The sequence below is a fragment of the Athene noctua genome, chromosome 18 (assembly GCF_965140245.1).
Source record: "Athene noctua chromosome 18, bAthNoc1.hap1.1, whole genome shotgun sequence".
Lineage (NCBI taxonomy): Eukaryota > Metazoa > Chordata > Aves > Strigiformes > Strigidae > Athene > Athene noctua.
This window is the reverse complement of record NC_134054.1, coordinates 8,358,468-8,376,099: the sequence shown is the minus strand read 5'-3', so window position 1 is coordinate 8,376,099 and position 17,632 is coordinate 8,358,468. Positions and strand designations below refer to the sequence as shown.

Genomic DNA, 17,632 nt, shown 5'->3' with positions numbered 1-17,632 from the left:
ATGGGAAACTTGAAATGAAAGCCGCTTGAAAGCACTGCTAAAGAAAGCCAAAGTTCTTAGACAAGTGCTTTTATTGTAAAGACGGCGCAATACAGGGTGGAGAGTTCATTTATAGATCAGCAAAAGAAATAACTGTTCTAATTCCTAATTTGTTCAATCCTGTTAACTCATTCCCACAAATCCCTATTGACTGCCTGCAGTCTGGTGTGAGTCTTGCACAGTGAATTGTGTCTTTTTCTGACATCGAGAGAGGTTTCCAACAGAGCCAGGACACTATTATGTGTTGAGGCCCATACCTCACTGCAATGTAATGTGTGATGCAAGACTAGAACTGCACTGCACAGCAGGCTCCTTGCAGTGAGCCTGGGGCAAATATCCTATATGTGGTCATATATACTTCAGGATTTTTATTTCCGTAAGTCCCACCAGTAAAAATGAGAGTTTGACACTGACTCAGTGCTTCCACAGGTGGAAGGAAAATTTGGTCCTTACTTTTACCTAGTCCTGCACTAGACATTTTGGTTTGTTAGCTAAGTTAATCTAATTCATTGTTATTCTGGGACTTTGTACAGAAGGAATGCTAGTCTATAACAGATTTCATCACTTATTTCTTTGATAATTCACAAGTTAGTTTGGTGCCAGAGTGAATAGTTGTACATAAAAAGAAAAATATGTTACTAAGCCTAAAAATTTCAGTGACTGCACAGTCCCTCGAACCATGATGTTCAGCAGTATCACAAAGTGATGACTAATGAGCCTATAACCTTTATGTGCTGTAGAGTAAATACTCCCATTAATTCCTTACAAGACCTTTAGAATACATACTGCATTCATCCTGCCTCCTAGCTGTCAGAATTTAGTAGATGACTTCATTGGCTACTTTGACATTTTTACTTTTTCATTCCAGTTTGGTTTGTTTGCTTGCCTTAAAAATTGCCTACTGTGTGAATTGTAAAAAGGTCAACCAACAGTTCCCAATCCAGACAGGACAGAAGTAACTGAAATTAACACATTATAGCAGTAATTTTGACCCTTACTTTATCTTTTTAGTCTGTGAACTGTTAGCTGTAAATAGTAAAGCTATGTGCCAAAGATCTTCCAGTCTTACTAATACAAATACTCTCTTTCAGAATTTCCACTGCCCCTTTTTACATCAATGTCCAAACGCTAAAACAGCATCGCTAAGGGATTGGGGGGTGGTGGGAGGACAATGCTCGGTGGATTTTTATGTTAGCAAAGCTCACAAGATACAATTCTGAGTAACGTACTTACAAGAAAAACAGATTTTGTGATCAGGGCAGAGTGTAGGAAATAGAAATGTCTGAACACTCCCAAAGATTGGATATCATCGCTTATTTCTCAGCTTATCATAGACTGAGGTAAGAATGGTGTAAGTTACACATAAATTGGGATGCTGTTATATTTCAGATCATTATTAGTATACATGTGGGTGGACAGAGGTACTCGGATGGCAAAGCAAGGCTTTGTAACCTGCTTGTGCACTGCAGATCGTACAGGGAGGTCATTCCTGCAGAGAAATCCTTGCAATTGTATTTCACTCCTGAAGCACCAGACATGGCATTCATCCAAAAGACAAAGTCACTGATGCAGGCACTAAACCCCATTTCAGTGGGTTTTGGGGTGTTGTGGTTTGGGTTTTTTCCTGATTATAAACATGGAAAGCACACTATGATGAAATTTCTCTGCTGGCAGTCTTTGGCCATTCATACAGTTAAAAAGACTACCAGAAAACATAGATCAAATTAATACTGATCTTGTAAGTCTAACTATCTTTAGATTTATGCCAGCACATGGAAGACACATCTGATTTTTAAATACAAACATCGGGCTGCTGCAATTCTAAAGATGCCAGAACAATGACCTTACTTTTCTAATTGACATCTGAAAACTCAGACAGACATATTTAGGCTAAATAAAGCTAACTAGCCTTTGAAATTCTTAGGAGTACTTAACTGCCTCACAAGTTCATTAAAGTTGTTCATCTTTTTAAAACAAATGAGGCTACAAATTGCAGTATAAATGGTAACAGTGTCCAGTGATCCCAGAGAAATCAAATACCATTGTCCTGGGTAAGACGCTTACATATGCAGGGAGAAGGATGAACTGTGCCTTCATAATTAAAGGATTCCAGCAAATCATAAAACTAAAAAGCAGAAGGAAAGCTATAGGAGCTAAGGAAAACCTGGTTAACAATAATACAGCAAGTGCCTAACTGTAGGAGCTTTTGTAACCAAGTTTGCAAAATCCGGGACCAGTGAATATTAGTATTTTGAATTCCACGAGTGCTGGTTTAAACAGTTCCAAACCCATATCCCATATGTTTCTTCAAATATTTCAACTTCTGACTCCTCTGTGTTTGGCTTGAGGCTGAAAAGTACAGATTACTTGATGCCCATGGCAAGTGCTGTTGCAACAGGGAATGATATCAACCCCTGCAGTGCAATTCATCACTTGATGTGGGAAAATTCACTTACTGGCAATTTAGAAGAAAACACGCTGGTGCTGTGCCAGTTGGAGCCAGATGGTCACTGAAATTATTAAAATCATGCATGCTGCAAACCTCTGAAAAACTGCACTGTTACAAAATATCCTAATCATAGATGGGATCCTAATACCAACCAATTGGCGTATAGAGAGTATTTGCAAACAGTGTATGGTACGATTTGCTACTGTTTAATTGTAATCTTTCCCTTCCCTGTTTTCTAGGTTCAACTAATCCACTATAACCATGAGCTGTACACAAATGTCACAGAAGCTGCAAAGAGTCCTAATGGGTTGGTGGTAGTTTCCATATTTATGAAAGTACGTATTCAGTATTATCAATCCCTAATATATAGACAATGGATTGCTTTTCCCATGAGCCGTAAATGTAGGAATTAGACTCCTCACTATACTGTAGCAATGCCTAGAGGTTCTGATCTGGAATTCAGAGACAGCATCATCCTAGGGACTGAACACATAATCTCTAAAGCATTTACAGTGTAACGCAAGGAAAATGAAAAAGGGATAAGAGAGGGGGAAAAACAATCCTTATATCATAAACAGTCATAACGCTTTAATTAGTAACAAAAGTTACTAATCTTGCAGATTGGGTATGTCCTTCGTGAGATGTTATTCATTCAATTAAAAGTAAATCTCTACTAGTAGTTTAAGTTCCTAGGAGAGAGGGCATGTTTGCTCTTTGGAGACATGCTGATGTTTCAAAGTCAGGAAAATAACTTTTCCTCACAACATTATTTTAAACATTTTAAATTATCAAAACTGAAAGAACATTAAAAATGTAACTTAGTATCTTCCATTTCACAGAGCTAGGAAGACACGTGAATACTTTGTTGTATTTTGGTCTCCATCCTGTTCTGTTCAGGATGCATAGTTAGGTCTATAAATTACAGTGATCTACCATTGAACTCAAGACTTAATAGTTTACTCAAATCTCCCTAATTACATTGGAGAAACCTTTTCTCTCATTTTATATGAAGAATGCATCTCCCCAGAAATGCTGTTCATATTCTGCCATTACATATCTCTGTTCCATCAGTCTAAAAAAGCATATATTTCTGAATAAGTGCTTCATACTGAAAAAAATAGCTTTCCCTCATCAGACCTTATGCACTGGATATTGATTAACTCCCTTTAGTATTCTCTAATCCCATTTCATAAGGTAAAGTTCCTGACAAAGCATTAAGCTCAGAATTAAAATATGCATTTCACAGAACATATCAGATAATTAGACATGAAAATTACCCTTTTATACAGGTCTAATATGTAAGATATTTAGGTTACCTTTTTTCATGCAAAATCTATCATATTACGATCTGGCTTGAATTCACGCAAAATTATAAAATTGAAGCAAGCCTTCAAAATGCCCAGCACGCCAATTTTGTCTAAATAATGTATCCCTCATGTACTTGCTGAGTTCCACACCTCTCGTTCTGCCTCACCATATTTTTCTCCAGGTCTCTCTCACCAGCATTAAAAGATGTTTTCTATTTTAAATGTCCAGAGTTAGAAAAACTTCTAAGTGAAGTAACTATCTTAATTTCCACAAAATAGAACCTGAAGTGAATTTTCCTGAATGCTACCTGACAAACAGAGCTGGATTACAGTTTGTCCAATAGCCCATTTATTTTCCTAAATCTTAACTAAACTTTTTGTGAAGTTTTCCATTTTCAAAATAAATTGATTTCATTCTGGATAAATGCTAGATGTGTAACAGCAGCATCCAGTGCCTAATAAAAAAACTACATCACAGTATAATTGAAAGGTAAGTAGGATATTAGAAGGCTAAAGAGTTATTAAAATGTCTCCATAAAAAATATGACACTAATTTTGTTGCTAACCAATAATAATTTTGCCATTTGCAGTGCAATAAAATATCTAATTCAATTATCATTGATAATCAACAATTATATTGTTGATGTACATGCATTCCCTTTCTCCCCACAAAACCACCCAAGAAAAAACAAAACCACAACAATACCTCTAAGCCCTCTACCATTTTTTCCTCAAAATGCTCATCAGGTATGCTGATGTTAATGTAGACTGAATGTTTTATGTGTATGCATACATGTATGTATACATATTTGTCAGTGCATGTGGGTGAAATTTAGGCATTTCATACCTGTATGTAAAACAAAGGAAAGACAGATTTGATTTGCAATCTGAATAGTCTGCTGCAAGGAAAGTATTCTCAATAAATAGCAAAATAATAGAATACTATATGAAAATCCTACCTAATGATATTAACCACCTGCAAATCCCATCAAAGCTGTTGGAGAAGAAACCTGTAGTCAGACTTGTATTCAGGCATTAATTTCTATTCATCCTGTTCTCCCATCCCTGTTTTTTTTTATTTATTTTTAGATACTACCTTTCAAACAAGTTTCATTAGAAAAATATCTAAGTCATTATTTCCTCTTCCCACCACAATGAAAAAAAGGTAGAAACAATTTGGAGGAGTGGCAGGAGAAAGAGGATGAGAGTGTGTGTGTGTGCATTTCCATCTGTGTTTCCAGACAGGAAATGTTGGTGGGAAGATTTTGACGTTGTACATTTTCTCTTCTGTAGGTATCCGAATCATCAAATCCATTTCTAAATCGTATGCTTAACAGAGACACCATAACGAGAATAACGTATAAAAGTAAGTTTCTTTTCATTTACTAAGGCTAACAGCTGTATGCTTTTAGTATCAAATAACATATTTAGCAATCCACTGAAACAAGAGGCACTTCATTACAGGCAAAATTTATAAAGTTTGCATTGCCAGCAACTCTGCATGATAAACTCAGGAACCTGAAAAATCTAGTAAGATCATCAGTTCATCAAAAGAATTTTGAACTTCAAAGTCTATTTTATGTTTAAACAAGCAATAAATTAATGAAATTGTACTTAACAAATACATATGCTGTATTCACACAGAATACTCAGGAGAAACTGCCTACTGTTAGCAGTAAAAGTAACATGCAGAGCAGCCTGGATTATATCAAATCAAGTTACGTCAAGATGCTGCATCATTAACTGTGGATTAGGATTCAATTAATGCTTTCTTTTTGTACTGAAAAGTTATGGTATTTCCATTCAACTACTGCTGCATTTAATGGTTATATAAAGAGGTCATTAACATAGCATGTGTATTTGTTGTATTCACATTTGGAAAGCCTTTAACTGATAATGCTCAATAATTCCATGTTAGTATATTGAATTTAGGGAAAACTGGAGCTTAAATGTCAGTGAAAGTTAGGCTAGTTTAACGAAAGTCATGAAAAATACATATATCTCAATGGAACAAATTAAATCTATTCTCCTAAAAACCTATTCCCTTTGTCAAATATTCACTTGAATTCCAAGCAGCCATGAAGTTAATAAGTTAAACGATACCAGAATTTAGCTTTCAAAAAGTCCACAGCAAGCTGAAGAGATGAGGTTACTGTAAAACTCAGCCTTTGCTTGTTATTCTGTAAACAATGCCTTAACATTTTTCATAAACTTCATTCATTTTCCTTTTGTTTATGAAAGCAGGGAAAGAGTTTCTCACGATAACTGGAATGAGACTGGTGGTCAGGACTCTAGGATTTGTTGAACAATTCTACTAGGGTTTGCCTCAGTTTACCTCTCTGTAAATGAAATCTATTGTACTATATACTCTACAGCAACATAACGTTACTTGGAAAACTTTATATCTGAAACTCCACAGATCTCAAATGTCAATATTTAAGTTCAACAAAAGTCACTGAACTTCAGGTTTATGATTATGGTTTGGAGAGATGTCTATAGATGGCCCTAAAGTACAGAGTCTGATTTCTTTCCAGGGACTCCATCTTTTCCTCCTCCCTGCAAAGCCAGGACTGTAAATGAAAAAGTGTAGATTTGAGACCAACGTAGAATTTTACCTACTAATTCCTGAACAAGAGAGCATTCAAAACATTTTGAGTCTTGTCATACAATACAGAATTTGAACAATAGAGCCAATCCAACCCCCATCCTTAAGTAGATAGTTCCTTGTCCTCTCTAACACTCACCTTTCTTCCCTCTGATGTTCCTCTATTTTTACCTTACAGTTAACAAATCTTGTTGCATCTTTGGTCCAAATAAAAGGCCTTTATTATGATAAAACTCTTTTCTCCATTATACCTATAGAAAGGAAGTTAACAAATGGTTCCACTCAGAATATTTTTTCCAGATTGTTCTGTCAATATCAAACATTGTCTTCTCTGCATGGAAGAAGCAGGGATTAGCCCAGTTTTTAAACTGCCTGTCTTGATTCCTTACAAAAACACAGCAATACTGTTCTGGAAGAGCCTCCTGCCTACCAGTGCTGCTGCAGCATCCTGGAGACAGGAAATTATCATTAAGGCTGTATGTGCTTTTTCAGGCTCTGAACAAATTACATATTCCCGGCTTCTGTCTGGGGACCAGCCAGCAGATCTCTGACTGTACCACTGAGGAAGCTGCTTTTCCCCACATACACACGCAGACCAAGCAGGTCTCACACACTGAAGAAGAGAAGACTGCTGCCTCGCTCTTCCCATCACAGCAGCTGTACCTCAGCCTTTTTTCTGTACTCCTTGGCCCCACATGCTACAGTGGCTGGCCAGCAGAGCAAAGATTGGACAACCTGTGGTGGCTGGGAGCAGAGAGGCCATGATTAGGGATATAGAGCTCCACAGGGCAGGAAGGCACTGGCAGGGTCTTGCCCTTGTTGTGTGAGTGAGTGTGCAACTGTCACCCACACCAGCAGGCAAGTGTACCGTCCCGATACCAAATATTTCATTTGCACGCTTGCTGATAAGCAGGCAGTCCTCCTCTCTGGAGCTGACAGCATCCTACCACCTTTCATTGGTTGTTTTGCCTCTTTAGAAGGAAAACGCAATTCCAATCATACCTAATTTGGGTTTACTAAATGAAATTTCACATGAAGATAAACACATAGCATAGGCTGCAAAATCAATGATTAACGGAACTGTTTCAATTTTTAACCACTTATCACTAACAAGTTTATCTCTTAAAATGAAATCCTTTGTAGATACAATGCACATAATATTCTGCAGGGCGTTAGGTTACTTGCTGTAGTAACAAGTATTGACTGGGAATTTTTTAGTATAAATTGGGAACGTGAAAGTGTTATTGAAAGTAATTTTGCAGTTGTCTTGCGTGATGGATTATAGCATCATTGCTGAAAACTAATTTTACCTCTTACATTGCAAGGATTTCTATTCTCCCTTTCACAGCTGGAGGTTTTTAGCTTGTGCTTTAGGGGTCCACTCCTGAAGTCAATACTCAGCAGGCTGCTGACAAAATGACCAGTCCCAGTGTGCTCAAAGGGAGCGTGGAGCGAATGATAAATGGAGCATAGGTTCAGAGTCAGGACAGCTAGTAACATAACTAAAGTACTTTTGTTAAAGAACAACAACAAAATTAAGAGCTATCTATGCTGATGCATGAAATTTCCATGGGCAAAATGCATTAAAAGAGGAATTTCTACTCTTAGTTATTAATGGCTACAGCAAAGTAAAGTGGACCCCAAGGAATTTCTAACCAGATTTTAAATGCTTATTTTATTCTGTTATCATAGTCCAAAGAATCTGCTGTGAACTAGTTGAAACAAGTGTTCTTTCAACCAGGCTTTAGTCAGAAGCTATGTGAATATCTCTAAAGAAAAGCTGTTTTAATATTCCTCTTTAAGTATGACATTTGAAGGGATAAGTTAGCTTTCTTTCAGAACAGTTATGCTGCAGTAGCTTCCACCCAGTGTTTGCTTCACACTGGAAAGAAGTAACATTTTAGATTCTCAAAATTCCATGTGAAAATTTGGTTCTGTCATTCTCCACCAAAATACTGCCACAGCTAGGCAGAAGAGCTGTAAAATTCTGAATTTCCTAAAATTCAATCTTTAGCTATTTTATAGATAACATACAAGTGAATAAACTATTCTGATTTTAAGAGGCTATCCTGAAAATGCTTAAGATTCAGATATATGGAAATAAAGAGCCTATTAATTTCTCAAGTTCATGTTTCAGTGCCTTCTCGGAAGGACTGAGCTCTTGGAGCCCCTGTCACAATAAGTAGAAGCTCAGCAGTCTCAAACCAGGCCCCAAGGGACTAACCTCAGGTATTCAAAATGAGTCTCTGTCAGCCTGGGTCTAAGTGACTTGTGAAGGCTGGTAAATGGAGAAACTCTGTGTCAGGATTAAAAAGCTGAGGCTCCCTACATGCCTTATCCTGTAAATCTAATCTAGTTAGAGCTGTACTTTCCCTTTTTAGATTATCACATGAATTTCAAAACCAAGTGGACCTTCCTTCATTCAGTAAATAATATATTCCCTATACATACTATTGTTTTAAAGAGAGCATACATTAGATTTGCTGTGAAAGCAGACCCCACACACCTATTACAAATGTAGGGATAAAAAGAGGATTTCCATCATTTGCTAAGAAAATTGTCAGTCAAGGCCTTTATGTAAATGAATATGAAATCTAATGATATCTGATTTGTATAGAGCAGAGTTCATGAGTTCAGCAATCACCCTAAAGCACAAGCGGATCAAGATAAACAGAATGTGGGCTGTAGATAGGAATGATGCTGAGAATATAGTTAAGGCTGAAGGAGCTTATTAAAGGAAGTTTGTTACTAGCAAGAGATCACACATGGTGATTTTGACCATTCTGAACTACATACTTCCCATAAATATAAGACAAGACATTAAAGTGTTGCAGTCTAGCATTAGGGCAAATTCAGTTCCACAATGGGAAACCTTTATCAAGATGTGAGGAAAGGGAAACAGCAGAACTGCTCATGGGAAAAATGTTGTTAACCAAACGCTTATTCTGTAGTCTTCTCTCAGGCTATTCTCATGGAGTCATACAACTTCCCCTGGGAATATAACCCATATTCAGCATGAATAAATACTGCTTTTACTTGGCCAAACTCTTTTATTTCATTATTTCATTCACCCCTATCATCCCTTTTTCCCTGAAGTTATATTTTCCTCCAGTCTCCCATTAATCACAACTGATAGATTTTGACCCTCAGCATAATTCACTGTCTCTCCTTAAACATATTCCAAGTGAAGAAAGAGGCAACAAACCAGGTTTGGAGCCACTTCACTTCTGCGTGCTGGTGGAGGAGATGGCCACACATTCCGTAGGTCCTCAGTAACTTAAGAAGTTGATCCAGTAAGGCTAAGGCGAGCATCTCTCCTGAGCTTGAGCATACTGGCATTTATCAGGCTCGCTTGAATGAGTAGGAGAACCATGCCCCACACTGTTACATGCCATATTCCACCCCTGGAGTGTTATTATGTTCTGAGGATGACTAAATGCTGTAAATCCATAGACAAAAGTTATAAGCCCATATTAAAATAATGAATTGCATCTCTATTAAAGCAATGTGAGGCAATTCCAAAACCCCCATGATTACCTGCACTGATGCCAGCAGTAAATCCGTTTCTCTATCTTCCATTTGATAAGTAGTCCTATTGTTAATAATTTGTGCACTGTTCTGAATACAAATTAATCAACTAGAATGTGACACACAAAAAAAAATATATATCATCAATATCCCTCAGCAGTATTAATCTTTAGTTTGCTTTCCAACCCTAGCAAACATTTCAGGGTAAATTCTACCTTGTTTAAATCATTTTAGCCCGAAGTCAATAAGGATGTGAGAAAGCAGATTTGATCCTTTAAATCTGAAACTATCTATTCTGACTGACTCTGTGCCATTTGGAGCTAACACACCACTCTCCATGGTTCATAAATAATGAACAGGATGTTCATGTGGGAAAGGGAAAAATGTGTGATGACTCATCGAAAACAGGCACTGGCTTGAGAAAAATGCATTCATTCTCTTCCTATGTAATCCTAGCAAAATTCCCGCTGCACTGCAAATAATGTTTTTAATGAATAGGACACAGGTGTATTCAGTCATCTCTAGCTGTTAAAATTGACAGCGTTTTGATTCTAATACTATAGCAATGGTTTTGCACTTTTCTCTGGAAAATTCTAGGGGTAGAAAGACTCTGTATCCCAGGCCATGGGCCAGTGAAGGCTGAGCATGTTAAAAAAGGTGACAGTCAGCCTCCTAACAAGACACTAACAGTGCTTTCCCCTCTACTTGAGGATCCAGCTATATAGCTTGACAGTTACCGTGGCTCAAAGTGCAAGAACATGGCAGAAGGCTGTATTGCTGACAGACCTGAAAGGATATGCCAAGATTCTATTTTGTAAAATAACAAACACATTTAAATAACTGTAAGGCACTGGTCAGTGTGTATAAATCTTACACGCTCACTTTAACACTTCAACTGATGCTAGAGCCACTAAATTACTACCCTAGAAGCTTGTAGCATGTTGAGTGCACTATGTCAAAATAAAAAAAAAGATTACATTGTCTTTGCATGTGTTCTTCGATTTTCTGTCACCCAAGACAGTAGTCTGCAGTCTTTTTTTTTCCCATGAGATAGCATGAGACAAGCACTTCGCTCATCTGAGTTTTGTCCTTCACCTATAATATGCTCCATTTACAATAATAAAATTGAAATTAAATTACTCATTTCTTTTTTAGTCTGTATATGCTTCCTTGATCATTCATATTTCTTTTTTTAATTCCATTTACTATCTTTTCCTGATGGCCAAGGAACTATTTATCAGCTTTTTAAAAAAAGCCCAAAACAAAACATAAAACCAAGAACTGTTTAAACTTACAGTGAATGGTACATGAAAAACATCAGAGAATCCAACCAAAATGCTTAAATTATTGACATTGTCTTAAAAGATGCACTTTCAACATTTTTTTTTAGTCTGAGCAGCATCTTCTATTATAGGTGTACTATCTTTCTTGCCTTCTATTAAAACCAACACTAGTTCGTCTTGTGTATTGAAAGGGGAGACAGCCTTGCCCACATTTTAGCACTCACTCTGCAAATGAACCTCGTTGAACACACTACATGCAAGTGAAAGCATGCAAAGAGATTTCACATTACCGCTTGTAACCAGCCCAGCTTTCTCCAACATACACTATAGCAGTAGCGTATAAGAAGCATGTATATCCCTGAGTATTTCCTATTAAGGAACTCCTACCTCCTAAGGTTTGGCAGGAAAATCTAAGCTCCAGTTTTGACAGCACTGCCAGAAATATTGTAGGGCCAGCATTACACAAGGGAAATGGCACACACAGTATAGAAAAGGCTAAGAAACTTTGATGGATTTTGAAAGATATAACCATATCTCATTATATCTTAGTACATGTCCACAGAGTGAATTCTGTTGCAGAGGGATACCTCATTAATTCCCAGGGAGACTTACAATAAAAGCAAGGGAACCTAGTAAGCGGCTTTCCAGTGTACTTTTCCACCCCGATTTTAGCATTCCGAATAAGCTTGCACTGCATCCACCCCTACTGTGCACATGAAAGGCCAGCAGGCTTCACTGAGCAGCTTTATTATCATGCATTAACCTTAACTTCCTCCTGGGGTAGAAGGGCAATTAAATTTTAACACTCTTGGCCATCCCAAGGCTTTGTTGAGCAAAAATTGTTAATCACTCCAAAATATGGTAAGTTGGCTTCTCCAAAGACTGCTGCATCTAAATCAATAACTGCAACTTCAAGAAATTTTTAACTGCAGCTTTTAAATGCGATTCATAGATTCACTGTGAAGGCTTGTGCTAAACTCACAGAAGGTGTGCATGGGCATCTAAGAGTAGAACTCAGCCCAAGCAGGACCAGTGAACTCACGTTGCTTGTTCTTGTCCAAACTGCTGGAGCGTTCAGAAATGTATGTTCACTGCACTTCATATTTCACTAAAACTCTTGATGATGTTCAAGAAAAAAAGAGTGTGCCTTTTTTTTTTTTTTGTGAAGCTATTTTTTAATCTCAGTTACTTTTCTTCTTTATTCTCCAGATGATGCATACTTACTACAGGGGCTTAATATTGAGGAACTTTATCCAGAGACATCTAGTTTCATTACGTATGATGGGTCAATGACAATTCCACCCTGCTATGAAACAGCAAGCTGGATAATAATGAACAAACCTGTCTACATAACAAGGATGCAGGTAAAAATAATTTTTAAATTACTCAATCTAGTGTAGGTACAAAACAATATATTAAACACATTTATTTATAGCTTTACATACAAAATTATATTCAACCTTTTGCTATAGGGAACTCTGCCTGTGATTTATACAGTTTGCAAAAGCACTGAAGTTTTTTACCAAAATAAGAATATTAACTATTTGGAGCTCTAAGTATCTATACACACACACACTTTGAGGTGGGCCCTACTTTCAGTGAGTGTTTGAACCAAATGGTTTCCAGCAGTTTCTTCCAAACTAAATTATTCTGTGACTCTGTGAATAGCTATACGAGGATTCTAAAACAAATTTAGCAGTGTTGCACAAAAGTAGCTGAGGTTAATAACTATAACAGAAGCCATTCTCAGGTCAGAAAGAAACAGAAAAATTGTGAGTGACACTTGTGGCCATTTAAATACATGTCGATAACACATTAATGGGACAGAGAATCAATATATGGGACCTTCTTGAAAAAAAAAAAAATCAGCTAGTGCTTTCTGGTATGGAATAAGAGATGACAGGATAGACACTGCAGATATCTTCAGAAAAATCCAATTGACAAAGTGAAGTCCCTACTAGAAAGAAGCAGGATAAATTATGCAAAAGGACAAGACAATTAATTTAATAGTCAAAATTACGCTGCTGAGGAAACACACCAGTGGAAAAGCCACGAAGACTACATTTCTGTATGGCTCGCTCACAACCCAAGGCCTAACATCAGAAAGCAACAACTTTAAGACCAACTGCCATCTTCTCCAGAGCTTCCATCAGCAAGTTGCCTATGGAGCTCTGAGCTGAACTAAAACCTCCCTCTTCTCTTGCATACTAGAATCCCGAGAGAATACTTGAACCACCATCTGCCTGTCCCAAGCAGAAGCAATCTGGCCTGAGAAGTGAAACAAGGAACGATAAAACAACCCTAAATATTACTTTGGGATTTAAAATTATATTAACAATGTAAATAAGATGGCTTTTAAAAGCCTGAGAGATGTTTTATCTTTGTGATATTCCTTCTGTCCAATTTTGTCTAGATGCAGAGAAAGCACTTTGTGTCTTTTCTAAATGGGTAATTTGGGGGAATGACACAGCTGGGCACAGGGGAACATGCTGTACGTTCTGAACTTTTCAAGCAGGGGACCTGAACATTTTCCTACAAGCAACGTTTTTAGTTACATTAATGTACAAAACAAGGATTAGAATATTTCTAGAGTCTGTGCTAGTACCTATGGGCTATAATCTCATGATACTCACTCCTTGTCATGCTTTACTGGTTAGTTACATCCTCCATTATTAGTGCTGCAAATTGATTTCATGGAATACTTACTAATTACATTGTGTACTCAGACTGATAGAGTAATGCACGGCTCAAGTTTTCCCTGGAAGCTCTTAAAGATTTTCAGTATGTAAAACCCAGCTACTGGATTTCCCCAGTTAAGCATTAAATGTCACAACCAAACCTCTTAAAATTGTACACTGACATGGAAAATATTTTCTTTTTTTTTTTTTTAAACCAAAGTATTTTGAGGATTTCTGATTTACAAATTGCAGCGCTTTTTTTTTTTTTTTCCTCTCCAGTTTCCTATACAAAGTTTGAAAGGTTTTGGTTGACTTGAACCAATTAACAGGCTTTTAGCACAGTTGCACAGACATAAGAACCATTGCTGTCCATTGTAGTTTGCATCCAACCACTGCTGGGCACACTGAAATTCCTGGATGATTCAGCAATTCCTCTCTCTGCTGCTCCATGAAGCCATCTCAAAAGAAGGCCAGAGGCTACAATAAGAACACCACAGACACAGCACAGACAGTATCAAGACCAACCTGCCAACAGAGAGAGGATTTCACTTTTTAACATCATTAATTTCATTAATTCAGCAGCATGACTGTCAGTTATCCTTTCCATTCTGACTGGCCGTACCCGGTACTTGAGCATCATCATCCAAAACTGTGTCTTCTCAGCTGGAAGCTACAAAATAATAGCTACAAAACTTAGGAAATTAGCTCTTTGTCATTCATCAAGTTCATTTTCTCTGCACCAGCTGCTGTCACCCAGTACTGTGGATTCCATTTGTTTCCTAATCAGCCAAGGACACACCTCATACCATTTCTATTTAGTCCACACAAAACTACTTAAGTTCGTTTAAAATGGGGCTCAGAAACAGAGGACCACAGAAGGAATGGTTTTACCTCAAGTTAACTCTTTCAATCCACCCCTGAGTACAAATCACTGAGATCCTGCTTAACTTTCATTTATTTAATAGTCTAATTAATAGTGTTGTATATTTTTTACTTACAGGAAAGACCAGAGGAAAGTACTAAAAGTGCTTGTTTTGTATTTTGTATAGATGCATTCTTTACGACTGCTAAGCCAGAATCAGCCGTCACAGATATTTCTGAGCATGAGCGACAATTTCAGACCAGTCCAGCCTCTCAACAATCGATGTATCCGAACTAATATCAACTTTAGTTTACAGGGAAAAGATTGTCCAAACAATAGAGCACAGAAACTACAGTATAGAGGTACGTTCTACCTCCAGAATAATCCTTTCCATGCTTACACTGAACTCTTTTCTTAGAGAAATCCAAGTGCGTAGTAAAGCATACAAATAAAAACAGATGAAACTCCTGATCTGAGGGACTAATAGCATGAGTCAAACGTTACATATTTGAAATGGATGAGGAAACTTGGCCAGAAACATGCAGGAAAAGCATGACAAAAATGTGTCTGGGACATGTAATAAATTTTTAAAAGCAGCTAGGACAGACCTTCAGTTTTCTAGCCTCATTTTAAAGTCTTGCCTCAAAAAGTGCATTTTGCTCTGTTTTACGCACCTTGGAGAAAAAGGGGGGTGAGCTAGTCTTGATGACAGCTGATCTCAAACCAATAAATTTCACTCTGGAGGTGTACCACCATAACAAATCCTCAGATTAGAAAGTGATGTATTATGCAGTGGATATTAAACAAGTGAACCAGCCCAGTCACCTGCTGGTAGAGTCTTACACTGCCATGGCTGGGGGCTCCCAACAAAGCTGTAATGTGTCTTACATATCTTTTAGCCTATGCACGCACAGTTATATTGCCTGCAATAACGGTGCAGAAGTGCCTTCTTAACAGTAATATTATAGTTATGAAAGAGTACTACAGAAGGATGGAAAAGAAAGCACATTTTCAGCAACAAGACTGATGACTGAGTTGCAATACTTCAAAGGAACAGTCATTCAAATTTAATTCTTTTCCAGAAGGAGGAGGAAACTGAACCTCCCGGCTTTTTCAAGACATTTTGTTTAAGTGCTATTACAGTGTTAAATCCAGCCAGTTTCATATCTGGAGTTTATTAAAGTATAATTGTTTTTGTTTTGCTTCTCTTTCAGTAAATGAATGGCTCCTCAAGTAAGACAGACAGAGCAGGCAGAACCCATAACCTCAGTGGAATGCTACTACTGTGAATTGACATAATCTAGAATGCACCCAAGCTCACTCTCTTTGGGTTCACGACAGCCCGTGCAAATGTGCTGTAGGAAAAGAGCTGCCATGTTGGAAACTCAACTAAAAATTCATTCATATGATCAGTGGTAATTAAAAAAAAAAGTAAAAAGACAGTATTACAGTAAATGTGATTACAATTTTGATACAGTTTTCCTGAACTAATTTAGCTTCACAAAGAAAGACTTTTCAGCCTTTGTACATATGAAATTCTTCCTCTTTCCCCCCCTCCCTCAAATTAAAAAAAAAAAAAAAAAAAGAAAGAAAAAAGGTGGCTCGGTACAGCATCAAAGTGGAGTTGTGTTCTGTGTGCCAAGTAATCCTTGGAAAGCTCTCATTATTTCACTATCATTAATGGATACTGACAAGACAGAACGAGAAGACTGTAGAGGAAACTTATTTCTAGGTTATGATCTTTCTGTTCATTTAATTAAAAAAGGGACAGACTTTGAGAGATAAGTATTGTAAATATATCACTGCAGAATATACAGGAAATTGAAATATTTCCCTCTTTGTCACATATCTGTAGTAGGATTTGCCAAAATCAGAATTGATCCATTTTCTGTTTCTTGTTTTACAACAGGTCATAACGTTGTGTTGGTTACTATTAACAACTCAATAAATGTGTTTAACAAATTAATTTAGTAAACTTGCTTTGATTTATTTTTTTCTTTTCTGAAATAATAAGCCTCTACTGTTTGTGGCTGCATTACTTGTGTTTTGGTTTGGTTTTTTTCTTTTCCATTTTTTACTTCATTTATTTTTTTGCAGCCAATTTAAGTCAGTTAATGGCAATTGGGAACGCACTTAAAGCTAGTATAACTTTAACTCCACTTTATGGTCCATCATTAATAGGAGCTGGGCTCAGAAGCAGAAAGCAGTTGAAACATATCTCAGTTTAAAATTGCCATTTTCCCTGCTGAATCCATTATTGGGACAAACAAATTTAATCCTGTAAATTGGTGGTGGAAAGGGATATCTTTTCTTTACAGATAAAGCAGGAGCTGACCAAGTAAAAGCTAATGCCTTTTTTCTTGTTTATAATGGTCATTCACTGTGTTTGGTTACTGTCAAGAAATCAATAAATGTGTTTAACAAGTTCACACAGCTCATGTTTGACCTTCTTGCACATTAAGGGTATAATTTATTTATTTATTTATTTATTTATTTATAAATAAATGGTTTGCCTGGAGAGGGGGCAAACCACGTGCTATTCCGTTCCTGACACACACTTTAAAATCTGTAACTTGAAGTTCACAGAAACTAAGATGAAGCTAGACAGTATCAATGCCTGACCAATGAATTGTTTATCCCAAGGGGAAAAACAGGCGCTATAGGAAGTGCAAGGGACCTGAACCCCTGTGAAGAAGTTTTAAATTTTACAGGCCAACTAGCTTTAACATGACACATTATGTCATCTTTGGCGGACGAGAACAGTGCAGGTAGCATCAGACAGGAAACTCTTCAGTCCATGTTGCAGACAGCAGTTGGGAAAGATGGCAATTTGTGTGACTTCATCTGTGACGTAAAAAGGAAAGTCATCAGGAAAGTGGAA

General features: G+C 37.2%; 1 protein-coding gene across 1 annotated transcript in view; it reads left to right on the top strand.

Moving 5' to 3' along the window:
* The window catches only part of CA10 (carbonic anhydrase 10), a 208,511-nt gene extending 191,338 nt beyond the window's left edge, over window positions 1-17,173 (top strand). The window contains exons 6-10 of the mRNA XM_074922213.1: window positions 2,728-2,823; window positions 5,089-5,161; window positions 12,421-12,575; window positions 14,939-15,113; window positions 15,966-17,173. Of these exons, the coding sequence (XP_074778314.1) occupies window positions 2,728-2,823; window positions 5,089-5,161; window positions 12,421-12,575; window positions 14,939-15,113; window positions 15,966-15,988 (522 nt within the window). The 3' untranslated portion in view covers window positions 15,989-17,173. The remainder of the gene's footprint in view (window positions 1-2,727; window positions 2,824-5,088; window positions 5,162-12,420; window positions 12,576-14,938; window positions 15,114-15,965) is intronic.
* Window positions 17,174-17,632: the final 459 nt, after the last annotated feature.